This window comes from Varanus komodoensis, unplaced genomic scaffold (genome assembly GCF_004798865.1).
Source record: "Varanus komodoensis strain SLA01 unplaced genomic scaffold, ASM479886v1 scaffold15, whole genome shotgun sequence".
NCBI lineage: Eukaryota > Metazoa > Chordata > Lepidosauria > Squamata > Varanidae > Varanus > Varanus komodoensis.
The window spans coordinates 12,726,177-12,742,321 of record NW_025335440.1 but is presented as its reverse complement, the minus strand read 5'-3'; the positions used below and the strand labels follow the sequence as shown (position 1 = coordinate 12,742,321).

General features: G+C 41.2%; 1 protein-coding gene across 4 annotated transcripts in view; it reads right to left on the bottom strand.

The window, feature by feature from the left end:
• The window catches only part of RBM33 (RNA binding motif protein 33), a 97,734-nt gene that overhangs the window by 13,183 nt on the left and 68,406 nt on the right, over positions 1-16,145 (bottom strand). Inside the window, exon 16 of one of the 4 annotated variants that reach the window (XM_044425238.1) lies at positions 8,673-9,152. The exons of the other annotated variants lie outside the window; for them this stretch is intronic. Coding sequence (XP_044281173.1) covers positions 9,123-9,152 — 30 coding nt within the window. The 3' untranslated portion in view covers positions 8,673-9,122. Of the gene's footprint in view, positions 1-8,672; positions 9,153-16,145 lie in introns of those variants that run through there. 4 annotated transcript variants of the gene reach the window in all.

Below are 16,145 nucleotides of genomic sequence, written 5' to 3'. Positions count from 1 at the left end.
TGAGAAGTCAGTAACTGGCCCAAAATTACATAGTGAGCTTCTTGGAACTACAATCCATATCTCCCCAGTCCAACACTTAAGCCTGTGATGAGGTTCCTGTAAGCATCTTCATAGATCAAACCCGAATGCATGAGGTTATGCAGGTATGGAGAAAATGGGATCAAATAACTCTGACGGCAGCGATGGATGCCAGCTGCATGCTGTTTTGGCCTATTGCCACTGGCATCAGCCTATTTATTAATTTAATAAATACTAATGTTGTCCTGCTCATCAATCAAAAAGGATCCTGAAGCAGCTTACATATAATCAGTAAAATAAGACAGTCCCTGCTCACAGGTTTACAGTCTAAAAGGATGATATACAAGAGCAAGGGAAGGCTGAGAAATAAATTAAGCATTTCAGCAAAGCTGGTGGAATAGCCCAGCTTCTGCCTCTCAGTACAGTCTGGAGGAAGCTTCAACTGAAAGAGCAGGTCCTTGATTGAAGAAAAGGGTTTTACCTGAACAACGAATTGTAGCACATTCTTTAAGAGAAAGGGGGGAAAGCATTGCGACATCTGAGTTCAGAAAAGTGAGGACATGAATGTAGTTCATAAAATTATGAATTGAATGGACAGAATTCCCCCACGACAGATAAGCTTACTCATAGTTGCCCAATGAAATTGACTGAGAGTGGATTCAAGTCAGGCAAAACAGTCCTCCTTCAAATAAGACACCACAAACAACAGTTTCCCAAAGGGATTAGCAATGGCCAGATGCTTAGATGGTTTTTAAAGGGGAAATAGATAAATTCAAGGAAGAGAGGACCCTCTCTACTACTAACCTAGCAGCAGCTTAATGGGACCCTAGATTCAAGGCCAATGAACCCCTGAATACCTGCTGCCGGAGGGAGAACAGATGCAGTACCTTGGCATCTTGCTAGCAACTGAGTGACAGATTATGCATGGCTAGTTTAACCTCTGGTCTAATTCAGCAGAGCTGCTCTTATAGGCCCGTGATGCCAATCCATCGTGCTCATGGCACTAGAATGTTCTCAGAGATCTTTGAGTCAAGCACAGCTAAGTGGATCCATCTAGAGCGGAGGTGGACAACATGCAGCCCTCTGAATGTTTTGATCTACAACTCCCAACTGCGCTAGCCAGCCCCGTCAACAGTAAGGGGTGATGGGAGATATAGGCCAAAACATCTAGAAAGCCATAAGCTGCCCACTTCTGATTTAATGAATTGCCACTCTGTTATTTGTATATAAAAGAATCAGCCTAGACTTTCAGAATTAAAACTAATGTTGTCCCACACACATTCCTGAGACCTATGCTTCCTGATATTTTAATGGAAATTTAACATTGATGTGAGACTGATACACAGTAGAATTGTTTGTTACGGAGTTTGCCTTATCTCAACCTTTTCTCAGTATGTAAGAACCTCTGGGCTGGTATAGCAACTATGCAACCTCCCTGCAACAACAATGCCACACACAGCTCTTGAACTTTAACACTTATCTGCCAGAGCAGCAACTCTCAGAATTCAGTTATTAACTGAGAGATGCACAGGGGTTACTTTAGTAGATTTGCTGGACCCTTAAATTGTAAAAGAATGAAGCGCAGGCTGCTCTCATGTTGAATTAAGACCAGCATTTTCCAATGCTCTTCAAAGTGTCAATACTTGCTGTATGCTAAGTGACATCAAGGGTGGGATTATGTGTCTCAAAAAGCTTATCTACTGAGACAGTAAAGCTAAAATGACAAGAGCTCCAATAATAGCACATTTTGAACTCTGGTAATCTGCAAATACAAGATCCTACAGATGCAAAAATATGAACAGACAGTAAATGACATACTTGCACCCCCTTTATTCCAGATATTTTATTACAAGTTATTAGTATTAAAGGACCTAAACTGTACCAATTCTGAAATGATGGGAGAAAGCAAAGGTGTTAAAACCACATGTGTGCAAATGGACATCCTATTTATGTGGTATTAAAGCTTTATTTCCTTCCTGCATATCCTGTTAGAGGCCCACGTAGGTGGCAAAGGTAGGTAGTTCAAAAACTTTTTTAAAGACCTGACTGATTCCAGTTCTATCATTTATTTGAAGAAATGCAAACTTAGAACCACCAGAAATTTAATAGATTCTGTACTACTGCAAAGAAGAAGAAAGCAGGCTGTAATAAGTTAGACCTATGCAGGAGTCCAGAATTTTGTAAGCTGTCCACTCGATCATGAATGCCCTGGCAGGTGCACGATGAAGTTTGTCTGCCACCAATATTATGAGCCAGACAAATTTATTTATAACAAATGCTTCAAGGATGTCCTGATAAAAAAAACCCTGCCCCATTGATACTGTCAGAGCTTCTTGCAATTTGACAGATCAGATCTTATTTTAATTCTTAAAACCCCACGAATGAGAGATATCACCAATGTGCATTCTATAGTGAGCAAATTGATTAATCCCTTTCTATAGAAATCTCAACTCTTGATTACACCTATCAGACGTTAAGCAGCATTATTCCAGAGTGACAACACTTGACAAATTCCCCAACCATCTCTCTCAGCCTTTGTAGCCCTGCTAGCTTGCATTAACCCTGATGAAAAATTAATTTTCCTTATCTTCAACTAAACCCCAAAATCCAAATCCGCCAAACTGGCAACTCTTTCTGTAAAGGTATTATGAAAACCTCCAAAAGATTAATTGCATGTCTTCAGGTGACATTAAATTAATTTCTATACTCATGACAGACATTTGATATTCCGTACTGAGAGGACAGATAACATTGTCAGGATACACAGAAGGACAGTGGCGGAGTGTCCCAGGGCAGCCTCTTATGAATTCGCCTTTTGATAAGGCCATACTTCACTGTCATTGGGACTGTTACTGATCTTGCAGCCCTCTAGACCTCACTGCACAGGTTTCTATTAACGACGACAATACTGTGTTTATCCATGTAATCTTTTCTAAAGCTAATTCAAAAAAAAAAAAAAAATCACCAAACAGTGATGGGGATGTGGGAAGCAGGATAAAGAATTTAAAGGAAATAAACTTGAGTTGATTTGCTAAGTGTCACATTGTAAGAGGACCCAAGACAGCTAAAAAGCTATTCTGCAGTCCTATTTTGTGAAGACGAACTATAATTTAGACACAACATGATGCTTACAAACCTTAAACCAGAAGAACCTCAACCACCTGGCCTGGAATGTCATCTTCTCTTTCAACAAAAGTCCATTTATAAGCATTCCAAGGTGTTAACAAGAACCTTTGGTAACAACCTTTGCTTTTTTACCAAGATGATGAGGATGGAGAGACATGTGGAAGCCAAACTGGTCTACAGGTGTAGGTAGCTTCACTGCTTTGCAAGTCAACAGCAGTCAATACTGGCACAGGGCAGGACAATATGCCGAAGCTCGGCTTACCTTTAGAGATTCAGTGAAAAGCACAGGGTAAAAGTAACAGAAAATCAAGGGGGGCCTTGGGGTAGATGTGAAGCTGTGCCACCATCCCCTGCCTCAAGTAACTTAGTGTTTAACATGGACTGTCATCTCCTGTTCAACATTTAATCTCATTCACCAGCCAAAATATCTAATCACACAGCTAGTGAGATGTTTGATCAATTTTAAGGAGACTCATGTCTAAGAAATGTAGGGACTGTATTTATTTCTATAGGGGTGGGAAATAGGGGATAGCTAGAATAAAATTTGTATGACTGATATAAAGATGAACAAGTGGACTTTAGATCAAATCAAGAGAGGACTTTCCCTGGAAGCGAAAGTGATGAAGCTGAAGCTGTTGCCCTTGAGGAACATGATCAGAAGGCAAGACTCACTGGAGAAGGTCCTTTTCACCAGGGAAAGTCAGAGGTAAGACCTCATATGAGGACTGATTCCATTAATGGAAGCAGCAGCCTAGCATTTACAAGAGCTGAGTGGGGCTGTGAAAGACAAGACACTTTGGAGGGCATTCATTCATAGGGTCACCATAGGTCAGAGATAACTTGATGGCACACAGCAACAACAAATAGCCCACAATACTCTGCATTTTAGAGTACAGACTCAGTAACTTCCTCCAGCCTCCGTCTTTCCTAAGAGGTCAAACATGTAATACAGACTTATTTACCCATATAGAAAACATCAATTCAAGTGACTTCTTGCTTTATGTCCTGTTAACATACCACTGAAAACCATCTGTGGAACCGTCCCTAAGAAATTCCAGAGATTACTCAGAACTTGCAGATCTTCTTGTGGGAGAGATTCCAAATTGGTATTTTCGCATTACTCCAGAAGCAAGGAATAACAGACTGGCTTGTTCTATCCATCCTTGTTCTACAGGAGATGCACCATTGCTACTTCTACCACCATTATCCATATCTGTCTTCTGACTTCAGAAGGCAAGTCATATGTGCGAAAACATGTACTTCAAGGGTTATATGAGGACACTACTGACTTAATACAAGGTCAAACTCATGACGTTGCCATAGGAAGACTTTAAATCTTGAACAATATCACGCATTTTTTTTCAAAAATGCAAATGCCACGATACTGATGGCCAGTAAAATTTAAGCTAGAAATGTCCTAAATCATCAACCTCTAGCAACAGAATGGACAGAACCAAACAAACCCCTCCAAGGTTTTGACTGCACCAAAAATGGGTGTTAATACAGTCCCATGACTTCTATGCAGTATTTTTGTATAGAACAATGTGGATATAAATAAAGCAACAATGATTTACTACTACATCACTCAATACTATCTTTACAACTGAAATAAAATACAAATAGTTTGATGAAGCCTGAGGACTATCCCTCAGAAGTATCCATATCATAATGGGCACAAGCAGAGGTTTGAAACCAATGTAAATCTTAAAAAAAAACATAAAATAACCCAGCCACTGAGTAAGAATCCTGCACATTTTTAAAATACTGCATCTCCTTTTAAAAGTTTGATTCAACTACTGGTGAATAATTCGAATTTATATAAATTCTACAACAGCACTCATTCTTGTGTATACAACCATGGAAGTTTAAAATTGTTACTCATTTTTATGTTCTACACAAGCACTGGATGAAAACTTCATTGTCATACAGTTGTCAACCTTTAAAAAATGAAACAACTTTTTGGTAAAGTTACTGAATGTTTTTCTGAAGCATGTTTTTACCATTTAATTATGACCAAGAAACTGTTGTTACAATGGGGGAAAATATCCTATTGTGCCTGAATGTGAGAAACATGCACTCCTTATCTAAACGTACCAGAACGGTCAACTAGGTCAAGAGTGGAACGGAAGGACCACCAGTGAAGCTGGTGGCAGGGGTGCAATAGTTAGTATTTGGGACCTATAAAGAAAAACAAGGTAGTAACCTTGCCAAAGTAGTTGACTCAAGAGGAAAGGGGCTAAGATGAGGCTACAGAGCACCAGGGCAAAGTGGAGCCTGGCACCTGACCAGGTCACCTGACTAAATCAGTCACAATTCTAACAAGTCCCCAGAACTGAATTTCCTCAGTGACATCCTAAGGAAGGAATTCCGCTTGTGTAGTATTTTAATTTTTCTTATCTATGAATGCTGGGTTTCAGCACAGAATGCTGCCTTGAGCATAAAATTCATTCAATATGTTACTCCTCTTTGCATGCTTGAATACACCCCCTTCTTGCAACCTTAAGTGTATGGACTGATTCTTACTCTTAGGCAGAAAGAGACAGGTTACAGGATAAGGACACAAGAAAAGCCATTCTGGATGAGACTAAATGCCTATTCAGTCCAGTATCTGATTCCTGTAACAGCCAAGCAAATGCGTCTCAGAATCCCCCAAGCGCAAGAGCACCTTCTTGCTTGTGTTCCCCAGTAACTGGTATTCAGAAGCATACTGAGACATATTGGAGGTATATAGCGACCAGGAGTATCACCCATCATTAGCCGTAACCTTCACAAACTGGTCTAAACCCATTTTAAGGCTGACCAGGTTGGTGGCCATCACTAAAGTGTGTGGCCACAAATTCCATACTGTAACTAGGTACTGCACGAACCGCTTCCTTTGTCTGTTCTGAATCTCCCACCATTCAGCTTCACTGAACTCCTCAGGTGCTACCTATATGAGGGAGAAAAATGTCTCCCTATCCACACCATACATAATTTTTACAATTCTTCTATGTCACCTCGCTGTTTAATCAAATGCAATGGTTAGATGAAGACACAGTCAAACTTAGAGTAGGTCTATTGTAATCAATGACTTACATGACCAACTGAATATGACTAAGTCTGGATTCAACCCAATATACAGAATTCATTGCCATGCTTTTGTCAAATGTAATTTTTCACTCCAACTTCACACTCATTCAGGGCTCCTAAACTGGCTTAGAGCACACATGAACAGCTTTGTCTAGTTTCAGCTGCTGACTGAAATAATGAATAATTGGATTTACCAAAAACATATGCCTAGTAGTATAGGTGAAGAGCTGTACATCCTCAAAAAACTGTGATCACAGAACATACATGATTCCTGGAAGTGCAGCCACAGAATATTCTCAGAGACTAGCTTTAAAAACTGAGGTTTATATGGCTGCATCTGGAAAAGGCCATTGTGTGTTTGTTTGTGTGTATGGGGTGGGAAGAACGTTCATACCAAACCTATTTGCATCCACTGTACTAACATCTGAGCGAAATAAAAGGGCTTAATGATTGCATTGCAAAAACTGTAATGGGAGGATCATGTAGGAACATTTCTAATCATCATTACTATGATGCAAGTAGTGTGATATTTACATTATTTTAGCACATATTTAAACATGCAAAGTTTGGGAGATAAGGTAGGTGTATTCCCCTGGTGCCTCCCATGACAAAGCAGTTGTGGTTTAGATGCTGGGCAACCATTCACGTTATTCTATGCAAAGTTGCCTGAAACTAATAGCAGCAGAACACGCAGGGATACTACACCTGCACCCCATAATTCCCACCCGTAATGCATGCATCATCTACCGGCCTTTCCCTTCCTCACTTGGTCCCAACAGTTCCTGGTATCTTCTGTGATCTTGGATCTTCATACTGACAAGTCTACTGGTATTCCAAGGTGTTCTCCAGGTTAGAACAGAGTAGACTCAGCTCTTTCTCCTGTGACAAGAGAACAGCTGCTATGTTTGGAGCTGCAGGACATTTCCAGCCTCCCCACCTAAGCTATCAATATAAATGCACTTGAGATTGTTGGGCTCCAGTTCCAAAACTCTGACCATTAGCTATGCTGGCTGGGCTCACAGTAGCTCAAATTTACTATCATCTGGACAGCCACAGGCTCTCCACCTTTGCCTTAAACTATTTGGAATCCAAATACTTGAAGGGTAACCTTTAGCCATCACACCTGCCCACACCATAAAATGAGTGCCAGAGGCCCTTCTCATCTGCCTGCCTCTGAGAGTAATTCAGGGTATCAGGGACAAAGGAAAACACCTTTCCTGAAATACCTCCCTGAGTCTGAAATACACAATCCCTACTAATGCTTTCAGGAAAATTCTTTGTACTTGCTGACTTTTTCCTAAGTTGTGTATTATTGGACTGCTGATGGCATGACTATAACTGTATACATCTTGAATAGGATGTTTGCTTTGTTTTTACTGCTGAGTTTTATGATTTTGTGGTTATTATTCTATGGGAAGTGGAGGAAAGAGTAAGCAAGGAAGCGATATACAGTTGTTTTCCTGGCGTGTGTTTAGGCTTAGTTACAGTAATACACATGAACTAAGGGGATATGTCAAAGCTTTTATGGAAAAGGGGGTTTTTGAACAGGATTTATAAGAAGTAAGAGGTGTAGTCATGCAGATGTTCTGGAAGGTACACAGGGCAACGAGAGAAAGGAATCTTGACAGATAAGATCTTTGGATGGTGGCAGAGGTAGACGAGTGAAGGCCATGGGCAGGGACATATTAAGATCAGTCTAATATGGGGGGCAAGAACATGCAGGGGTTTAAAGGACAAAGAGCTCGTGCTGGATTTTATGTTATCTCTATTTAGCTACTGGAATTGCCTGCTAGGGCTGCTTATGCTACAATTTCAAAGGATTACAGAAGTAGTGAAGAATGGTATTATCGGTACAGAGTTGAGCGTTCTGTGACTCTAAGCTTCTATTTAAATGGGTTCTAACTCTTCATGGATGCAAAATATGCTTGAAGTGTCTCTGCAGTATCTGCTGAAATCTTTGAAACCCAATGAAAGGTTGGAAAAGTCCCTAGTAATTGTGGGGCAGGGTTTTAGGGTCCTGCATAGCTCCTTGTCTCCATAAGGAAACCAGAAATATGCATAACAGGATTACAAAGTAAAACATGCAAAAGAAGAGAACTTATGTAGATGTGTTAAATTAGGTTGGAGAATTCATTTTTTCTTGCCCTATTTAGTTTACTAGTGTAGATACTTTTTAAATATGCCAAGTCAGCTGCAGCTTATGTAATATGTGAATGAAGAAGGTTTTTAATGCTTTGTTCTTGTACTGATTCACATTTTACTCTTCCTTAATCATCCTTAAAGACCCAATCTGAGCCCATTCATGGGTACCCCCTTCCCATTTGCTTTAACTATCTATGTTCTGTATTAGAAAAAATGGTGAGCATTTCAGAAATTAGATCCATTCTTCAATATAGTTGCCTTTCATGTAATGGAACTAATGTTATGATCTATGAGATCACAATAAAAGGGCTATAAAGTACAAATAATTTAAACATTTTTATTTCATGAGATGAGATATACAGGTGCAAAAACAAAATACAATAATTGAACTTAGTAGAACGTTTTGTTTCAAGGGAGATGGACATACTTTTGAAACAGTTCTCATCTTGAGAGACAGAGAGCAATGCCGGCTGCCCAAATGCAGCAAGTTTCTTTTTTCCCAGGCCTCCACCTCCTTCATTCATCTCACTCCTAATACAACGCCAACAGTTCATGCAGGTCAAAATTAAAAATAAAATGATTGTGCCAGCTGCTGTTTCAGCCTTTGCAAGGGACTGTAACTATGAACAGCTGAAATAATTACACAACGCAAAACATATTTTCTATATACAGAAGGCCCACTAATCCAGCTTTCCACAGAGATAAAGAGGTGTGTTCTTGGTCCAGTATTAAACTCAGCATTTTCAGACGACAGAGGACTAGACATGTCACTCTGAGCAAGGGAGGCGAGTCTTTGGCTAAGGAAAAATCACCCAACAGCAACGTAAGATAGTTGAATATCACAGTGAATATTAAAGCATTTTTTCAATTCCACAGAAGCCAGTGGGTAACATTCAACAGGTGCAACTTAAGCTCCTTCAGCAAAAAAGCCAAATAGGCAATTTTCTACAAACCTGCTTCATTCCAGCATGCTGAGTTACAAAGACCTCATTTGCACTTGGTAACTTCAAAATTTATGACTTGCTATTCCACAGACTACTGAATTTATAGGGCCAATAATACAGCAAAGATAGTCCATGCATCAGTCATGACTGGTCCATGAAGCCATTTTCATTTGAACTTGGGAATATATGCTAACATGAGAAACATTATCTTTTCATGTTTTTGTGTGCTACATTTCTATCTGAAAGATTAACTTGAAAAATATGCCTCCAAAGTCACTTGACTGCCATCCCATCCAGGAATGGGAGAAAGCAGGGTAGACGACCTAGAATCCCCCAGACGCTTTTGACTACAACTCTCATATCCCTGGCCATGGCTTGGGTTTCTGGGGGTTGCAGTGCAAAACATCTGGAAGGCACTAGTTTACCTACCCCACCTTGGTGAGGTGTCAAGCTTGCTCTATTAAAACTAATACTTAAATTTAAGATGCAGCAAAATCTAAGTGTTCCAGTTAATGGCTGTGATTCTAATTCACAGAATGGCAAGTAATTTCAGAACAACTAGAACACCATTCTGATTAGAAGATTGGCTCCCATGTCAAGAAACTTCACCTTCCATTAGTATGATTTCTTCCACTGTTTACCTTTCCTGCTTGCAGTGACCATTTTATGCAGGATCCCCCACCTGTTGTGGTGAGACTCCCTTGTGCAGCATCTCCTTGGCACAAATGCTTCATGTGTGTTCTCTTTTAATGTCATGAAAACAGGTATGAAAGTGGTTACACTTTGGGATTTTCAGTATGCGGGGGTGGGGGGAGGTGGGGGCAGATGCAAGGAAGGAAGGCTATTTGCACATACTGAAAAGGTGATTCAAGAGTGTTTTCAGTAGCAAAGTGGTCTGATAACCATTATGGTACAAGGGTTACAGTGCTGGGCTAAGATCAGGGAGGGTCACATTTGAACCCCTACTATGCCATAAAGCTCACTTGATCATATTAGGCCAATTATACACTCTCAACCTGACTCAAAGGGACACTGAGGACTGTTTCAAAGAAAGGGTAATATAAAAGTGTGTGTGTGTGTGTGTGTGTGTGAGAGAGAGAGAGAGTGTGTGTGTGTGTGTGTGTGTGTGTGTGAGAGAGAGAGAGAGAGAGAGAGAGAGAGAGAGAGAGAGAGAGAGAGAGATAGATTATGCTGCACCAAAAAATGGCAATTTGTTACTTGCATTTCATGAGACTCCTCCCACTGAGGTCTACCGAGGATGAGAAGAAAGAATAAAGAGTACAGCTGCTAAGGTGCAAGGGACAGGGGTGCAGCAGTGAGGCAACCCCCTGCCTTAGAGGGTCTAAAGACAGAAGGGCTGTGCAGTGAAAACAGCAGGAGGAAGTACAAAGGTAATGAGAGTGAGCATAGGAAGAATGCTGAGTAGATGAAGAAGGTTCAGAAAGTGGAGGGCAGAAAGACAAAAGCTCCAGTCCAAGCTCCTTTCAGTACAGTGACTCATAATTTGGAGTGCCTGTTAGGGATCAGTGTAAGAAAAAGCATTAAGTCAGGGTGACATGAACTTTGTAACTGTGTAGAAGAAGCAGACAGAGAAGCCTTGCTTCTGCCTGTGTGCTAGTAACCTCAACTCTTAAGGTAAGTGAAAAGTTGCTGTATGTGGCTAGGTTTGTTTATAAAAACAATATAGAAAGAGTAACTTGGAAAATTACTGTGTGCTTACTTACGCTTTTCTCTTATGCTTTGTGACATGTATACATTTCTGGCAGACTGGGAACAGTGTCTTCAGACCTGCTCTCTTGCATACTGTCACACACGTGTTTTGGTAGTACTGTTCTAATAAAATAACTGCTTTTCTTTAACTTTCAGCATACCTGTTTGTTTACGTAGGTGCTGACATACCTAACTCCTTTCACTGAATTTAAAGTTACTTTGATCTACATGTGCAATACGATGAAATGCAATGTTATGGCTGGCTGACATCATTTCAGACTGTTGGTGGGGACTATTACTGCTTCATGCTGCATCCACTAAAAACCTTGCCTCCCAGTAAAACCAGCACATCAGGGACACAGGCAGCCTACTTTGTGAGAGCCAGTGTGAGGCAGTGCTTAGGGTGTGGGACTGGGACTTGGGTGACCTGGGTTCTACTCCCCACTTAATCATGAAGCCCACTGGGTGACTCACTGGCCAGTCACAGACTCTCAGTTTAACCTACCCCACAGTTGCGAGGTTAAAAAAGGAGAACCGCATAAGCTGTCCTGGGTTTGTTGTAAGATGAATAAAGGTGAGGTGTAAATACAACACTGTTGTTGTCATGTTGTTATTTGCTATACTAGCATTCTACTTCTATGTTTTTTAAAGACAGGAGAGCACGTATAAATATGAAGTTATAAGCTATGGTCAGAAGGGATGCTGCACATTTTTCTACCTCAGAAATGCTTCCCGCTTAATTCCACTGCATGTGAAGACCAGGCTTTAGTGACCACTAAATTAAGTTGGCCACGAGACAGCAGCACATCGTAGGCAGTAGAGTAAGCTGTAAAGACTTAAGGAAGAAAAGACAAAAATGGCAGGGTATTGGAGAAAGGAGAGGCCAAGCAGCAAAGGGAGCCACACAGAAAAAGGGATTTCAAAATAATCTGTTACAGGGCTTAGGAATTTGTACATTTTGGCTCATCAAAGGGAAGCTACCAGTCCAGGCAAGCAATGTGTAGAGTATCTATTTCATATGTTTAATATTCAGTTAAATGGCAACTCCAAGTTGCTTAGTCTATAGCAGCCTTCCCCAACCTTGTGCCTTCCAGACACGTGCAGACTGCAACACCCATAATTTCCAGTCAATGGCCCTGCTGGATGGGAATTCTAGGAGCTGCTGTCCAGATGCCTCTGAAGGCCACCAAGTAGCAAAAGTCTGGTCTATATTACAACAGAAAAAGCACATGGCAGCCCAAGTCAGCTCTAAAAAAACCAGCCACTGGGGACCAGGTACAAAATTAAGTTAAAGTTCTGATACAGACCAGAGACAATTCCAAAGAATGGTGACGTCCGGCATTTACTGGAGCCAAAAAGTGCCCACCACTCACAAAATACTGCCATTTTCCCATTGCATCTAAGCAGATCAATGGTAAAGGAAAAAATCCTCTTGGTTTGCCTCTGTCAGGTTTTTTTTGGTGGGGGGGGCGGGTTACTAAGAGAACCTTAGGTAAGAATTCTCAAAACCTTGAAGTCAGCATTGCAGACAAAAACATCCTTAGCAATGTACTATGCCTGAAAAAACATGCAGCAAACAGGTAAAGGTAGCTACAATGATTCAGAAAAGAACCCCAACTCCCACTGGTCACTTTTAAACATCTCAATCAAGTTCTGGTCAAAGACTTCCTTCCAGAAAGCAAAAGGCATGAGAAAAGGACACACCTCCAAACACTGAAACACAGAAATTGAAAAACAGTTCCTTGTTTATCAAATCAACAAGTGGCTGTATGAAGGCCATTTACAACCACTGCTTCTCACACTCAAGACTATACAAGTATGCCAGGTAAGAAGGTTAAAGCCCAAAAGGATCTTTCTGCGGTAACTTCTGCTACAGAATCTATACATGCACTGAAGAACTGAGGCAAATAAATAGTCCTGCCCATTCCAAGCAAAGCTGAATTAAGAGATCAACTTTCTAGAGTGAGCTTAACCAGCCATCATCCCAACAGACAGTAAATTTTGTGTGTCAAGATTCTCCCTGGAAATTCTTGTGGTGTGCCACTGATGTCATGAAGTATAAAACATTCCTATTATCAATGATAGTATACATCTTCTGAGGTTAATTACTTTGTTAATTTCCAAGAACTCTGAAAAGTACATACACTATATGCATATTTATATATACTGAAATTTATATCCTACCTTTCTAAACAATGCTTACTTAATGTAGCTCAACTTGAATATTTTATATAGCAACTGGGGTATATTAGAACATTTCAGTAGAAAAGAAACGTTCTAATCATATAAAAAGTTTTATTTATATTTGCATAAAACTTCATATGCACAGGGCCAATGGTTCTGAAGAAGAGAACATGCCTGACTTCTGAACATGCCTCAGAAGGAAGACCTACTTAGTTCAATGGAACTTATTGCTAGGAAAGGAGAAGACAACATTGACAATTGCACCATGGCCACACCCATTGACACCAAATGGGTACAGCCATGATTCTTTACATCAGCTGTTTCCCAGCAGACATGCTGGAAGAACGATCTTGATACATCTGCCAAGAAGTGATTTTGCTGTGTGTGACCTCTTCTCACTGGAATGCAGCCCACATGCAACAAAACCTTTTCACCTGCTGCCCTGTACCTTCTTCCACTGGGGAGAAGATGTAGGGTAGATAAGGCTGCCTAACTGACTCAATGGCTGGAGGAGCCATTAGCTCAGCCAGATGGTTTGTGTGAACTGTCACACAACCAAAGCATTCAAGACTAGAATATCCACAGAACTGCACTCTTACATCCTGCCTGGTGCCTTGGTGACACTGAGCAAGCTCATTGTCCTTTTCTCCTTTGCCATCTCCTCCAAGAAGCAATGATGTTGGTACACAAAAGAGCTAAGCATCCCTCTTAGTCGTCCCCATCTTGCCATCTCAGGGAGAGGGAAAACACTAGAGTAGACGAGATGCAAAATGGAAGGCACTAATTTAAGAGGCAGACAGAATGGAGGTCTCTCTTCTAAAATGGTGCCTAATTACCAGGGGTGCTTTTTAAACTGATTGGAAAATTAGACAAACTAACACACCGAATAAACAGTTAGGATCTTTGTAAAAGGAATTTAAGTAGACAGCAGCCCACTTTGGAACTGTGTCCAAAATGAGAGCAAGCAAGTTTGCTACAAACAAAGCAGCAGCAAGCTTGCTGGTTCCTGCCACCTGAGCACACCTGCTGGGGATAAAGAACCCAGAGAGGCCCCATGTCTGCATTCTTAACCATGATGTGCAAACAAGGATTTCTGGGTCATGTTCACCTAAATGCACTTACAAAGTCCCTCAAAGCTCCATTTAACCAGGGTCCCAGACATGAGAGGCAGTATAAGCATTCAGCTGAAGATGCTTACACTGCGCTCCCTTGGCTCCCTCCACCACTCCAGTAGCATCCTCTTTGGCAATGCCTGAACAGCACTTAGCAGAGAAATAATCTAGTTAGGTCTAATGTGCAAAGGCACAACTGTCCTGAAGACCATGATCAGCAACTCCATCTTACTATCTTTTCAGTGGGCTCAAAACAAAAAAGGTGATGGAAGTTCTGAACACTGGCAGTAAGCACTGTAATACTGGGAGATAAATCAGGGTCAGACTAGATGGCCCAGGACACCCCTTCTGACTTGATCTGTTTCTATGTTTCCTGTTCAAAATGCAGGTTGACATTACTAAGCCAAATGACTCCAGCTTTCAATGGTGCACTTAAAATCAAAACATTGAACAAAAGGAAGAATATGTGGAAGAGGAACTATCAAAAGATGCTCTACCCAGGACTTGAACTGCACATTCAGCAGCATCTGGAACCTTGACCTCAAATAGGACTCTGATCTTATTGGAAGCCCAGAATGTAAAAATTGGTCAGAATGCCTCCCCAGTTACTCCCCTTTAGTCTGTGCAACATATAGAACAAAATAACATGGTTATAAGTTTGACAAACTACTGAAAATTTAATCAAGCAGCTCGATCTGTGTGTTCAGTGCTTATTTTCCATTTTCTGCACTTTGAGAGGAGGAGGCTGAAACAGTCTACTGTGCAAAGAGAAAAGCAGTTAATACACCTGCCTGGCCAGGAAGATTGTTTCTCTCTCATTTAGAAGTTTAGAAGAAGATAAAGAAATCCCCTTAGGAATTTTGCTGCACAAAATCTGTTTATTGCAGCAAGAGCAAATATCACTAACAACTGTGCAGCTAATACATCCAGTTGTGCAAGACAGCTGTCAAATGTCATAAGCCTATAAATTATTTTTACTTGCCTGTTTTTTAGGGGTAATAAAGGACAGATGGAGCTGCCTCTGCCTATCCTTTGCCAGCCTCTTTTGTAAGTAAAAACAGGCGTGCTGCACATTTTTCAAGCTGGGAATGAGCACTTCCTGCCTCCTCCAAACCTCACCTCTTTTTAGGTTGCCCCTCGTGCATGCATCAGGGTTGAAGCGACCTGTGCCGCTGCTCCCAGTAAGGTGCTTTGTCTCTGCGGCATCCAGCACACAGGCCCAGCGGGTTGGCAACAGCATTGGCCTCTACACTGGTCTATTTCCATGTGGGCTGGCAGGAGGCATGGATCACCCCCATGCTTTGCCACCCCTCTGCTGTGTTGATATCCTAGCTGCACAAGAGGTTCACCTGCTATAGGTCCAGCACAGGGAAGGAGGAGCTCCACTGTTGGTTTCTAACCTGGATGCAGAGAAGGAGGCTTCCACTCCCATGCAAAACAAAGTGGGCTTCTGGGAGAAGAGAGGAAGTACTTCAGACCTCTCCTGGAAGTCCACTACCATTTTAACTCAGTAGGGATATGGACCCATCACTTCTTTTCAGTCTAGAGCAGAAACACAGTAAAATTCCAGAAGACGGACAATGCATCCTCCTCCTTTTCTGACAGTCTACTCAGCTGGGTAAAATTACTAGTCTTCTATGGCAACCAGGCGAGCAGTTAAAAACCAGGTTATATAAAGCTGCTGAACTGAAGAATTAAATTTATTTGGTATATATTTGGCTGGCACTGCTCTATAGCAGGCAATTTTGGGAGGTCTGGGGGCCATTTTCATCCCCTGGCCATTCCTCTTGCTGTGGGCCAAGCAGCCTCCCAGGCAACCCAAAATGAGTTTTTAAAATAT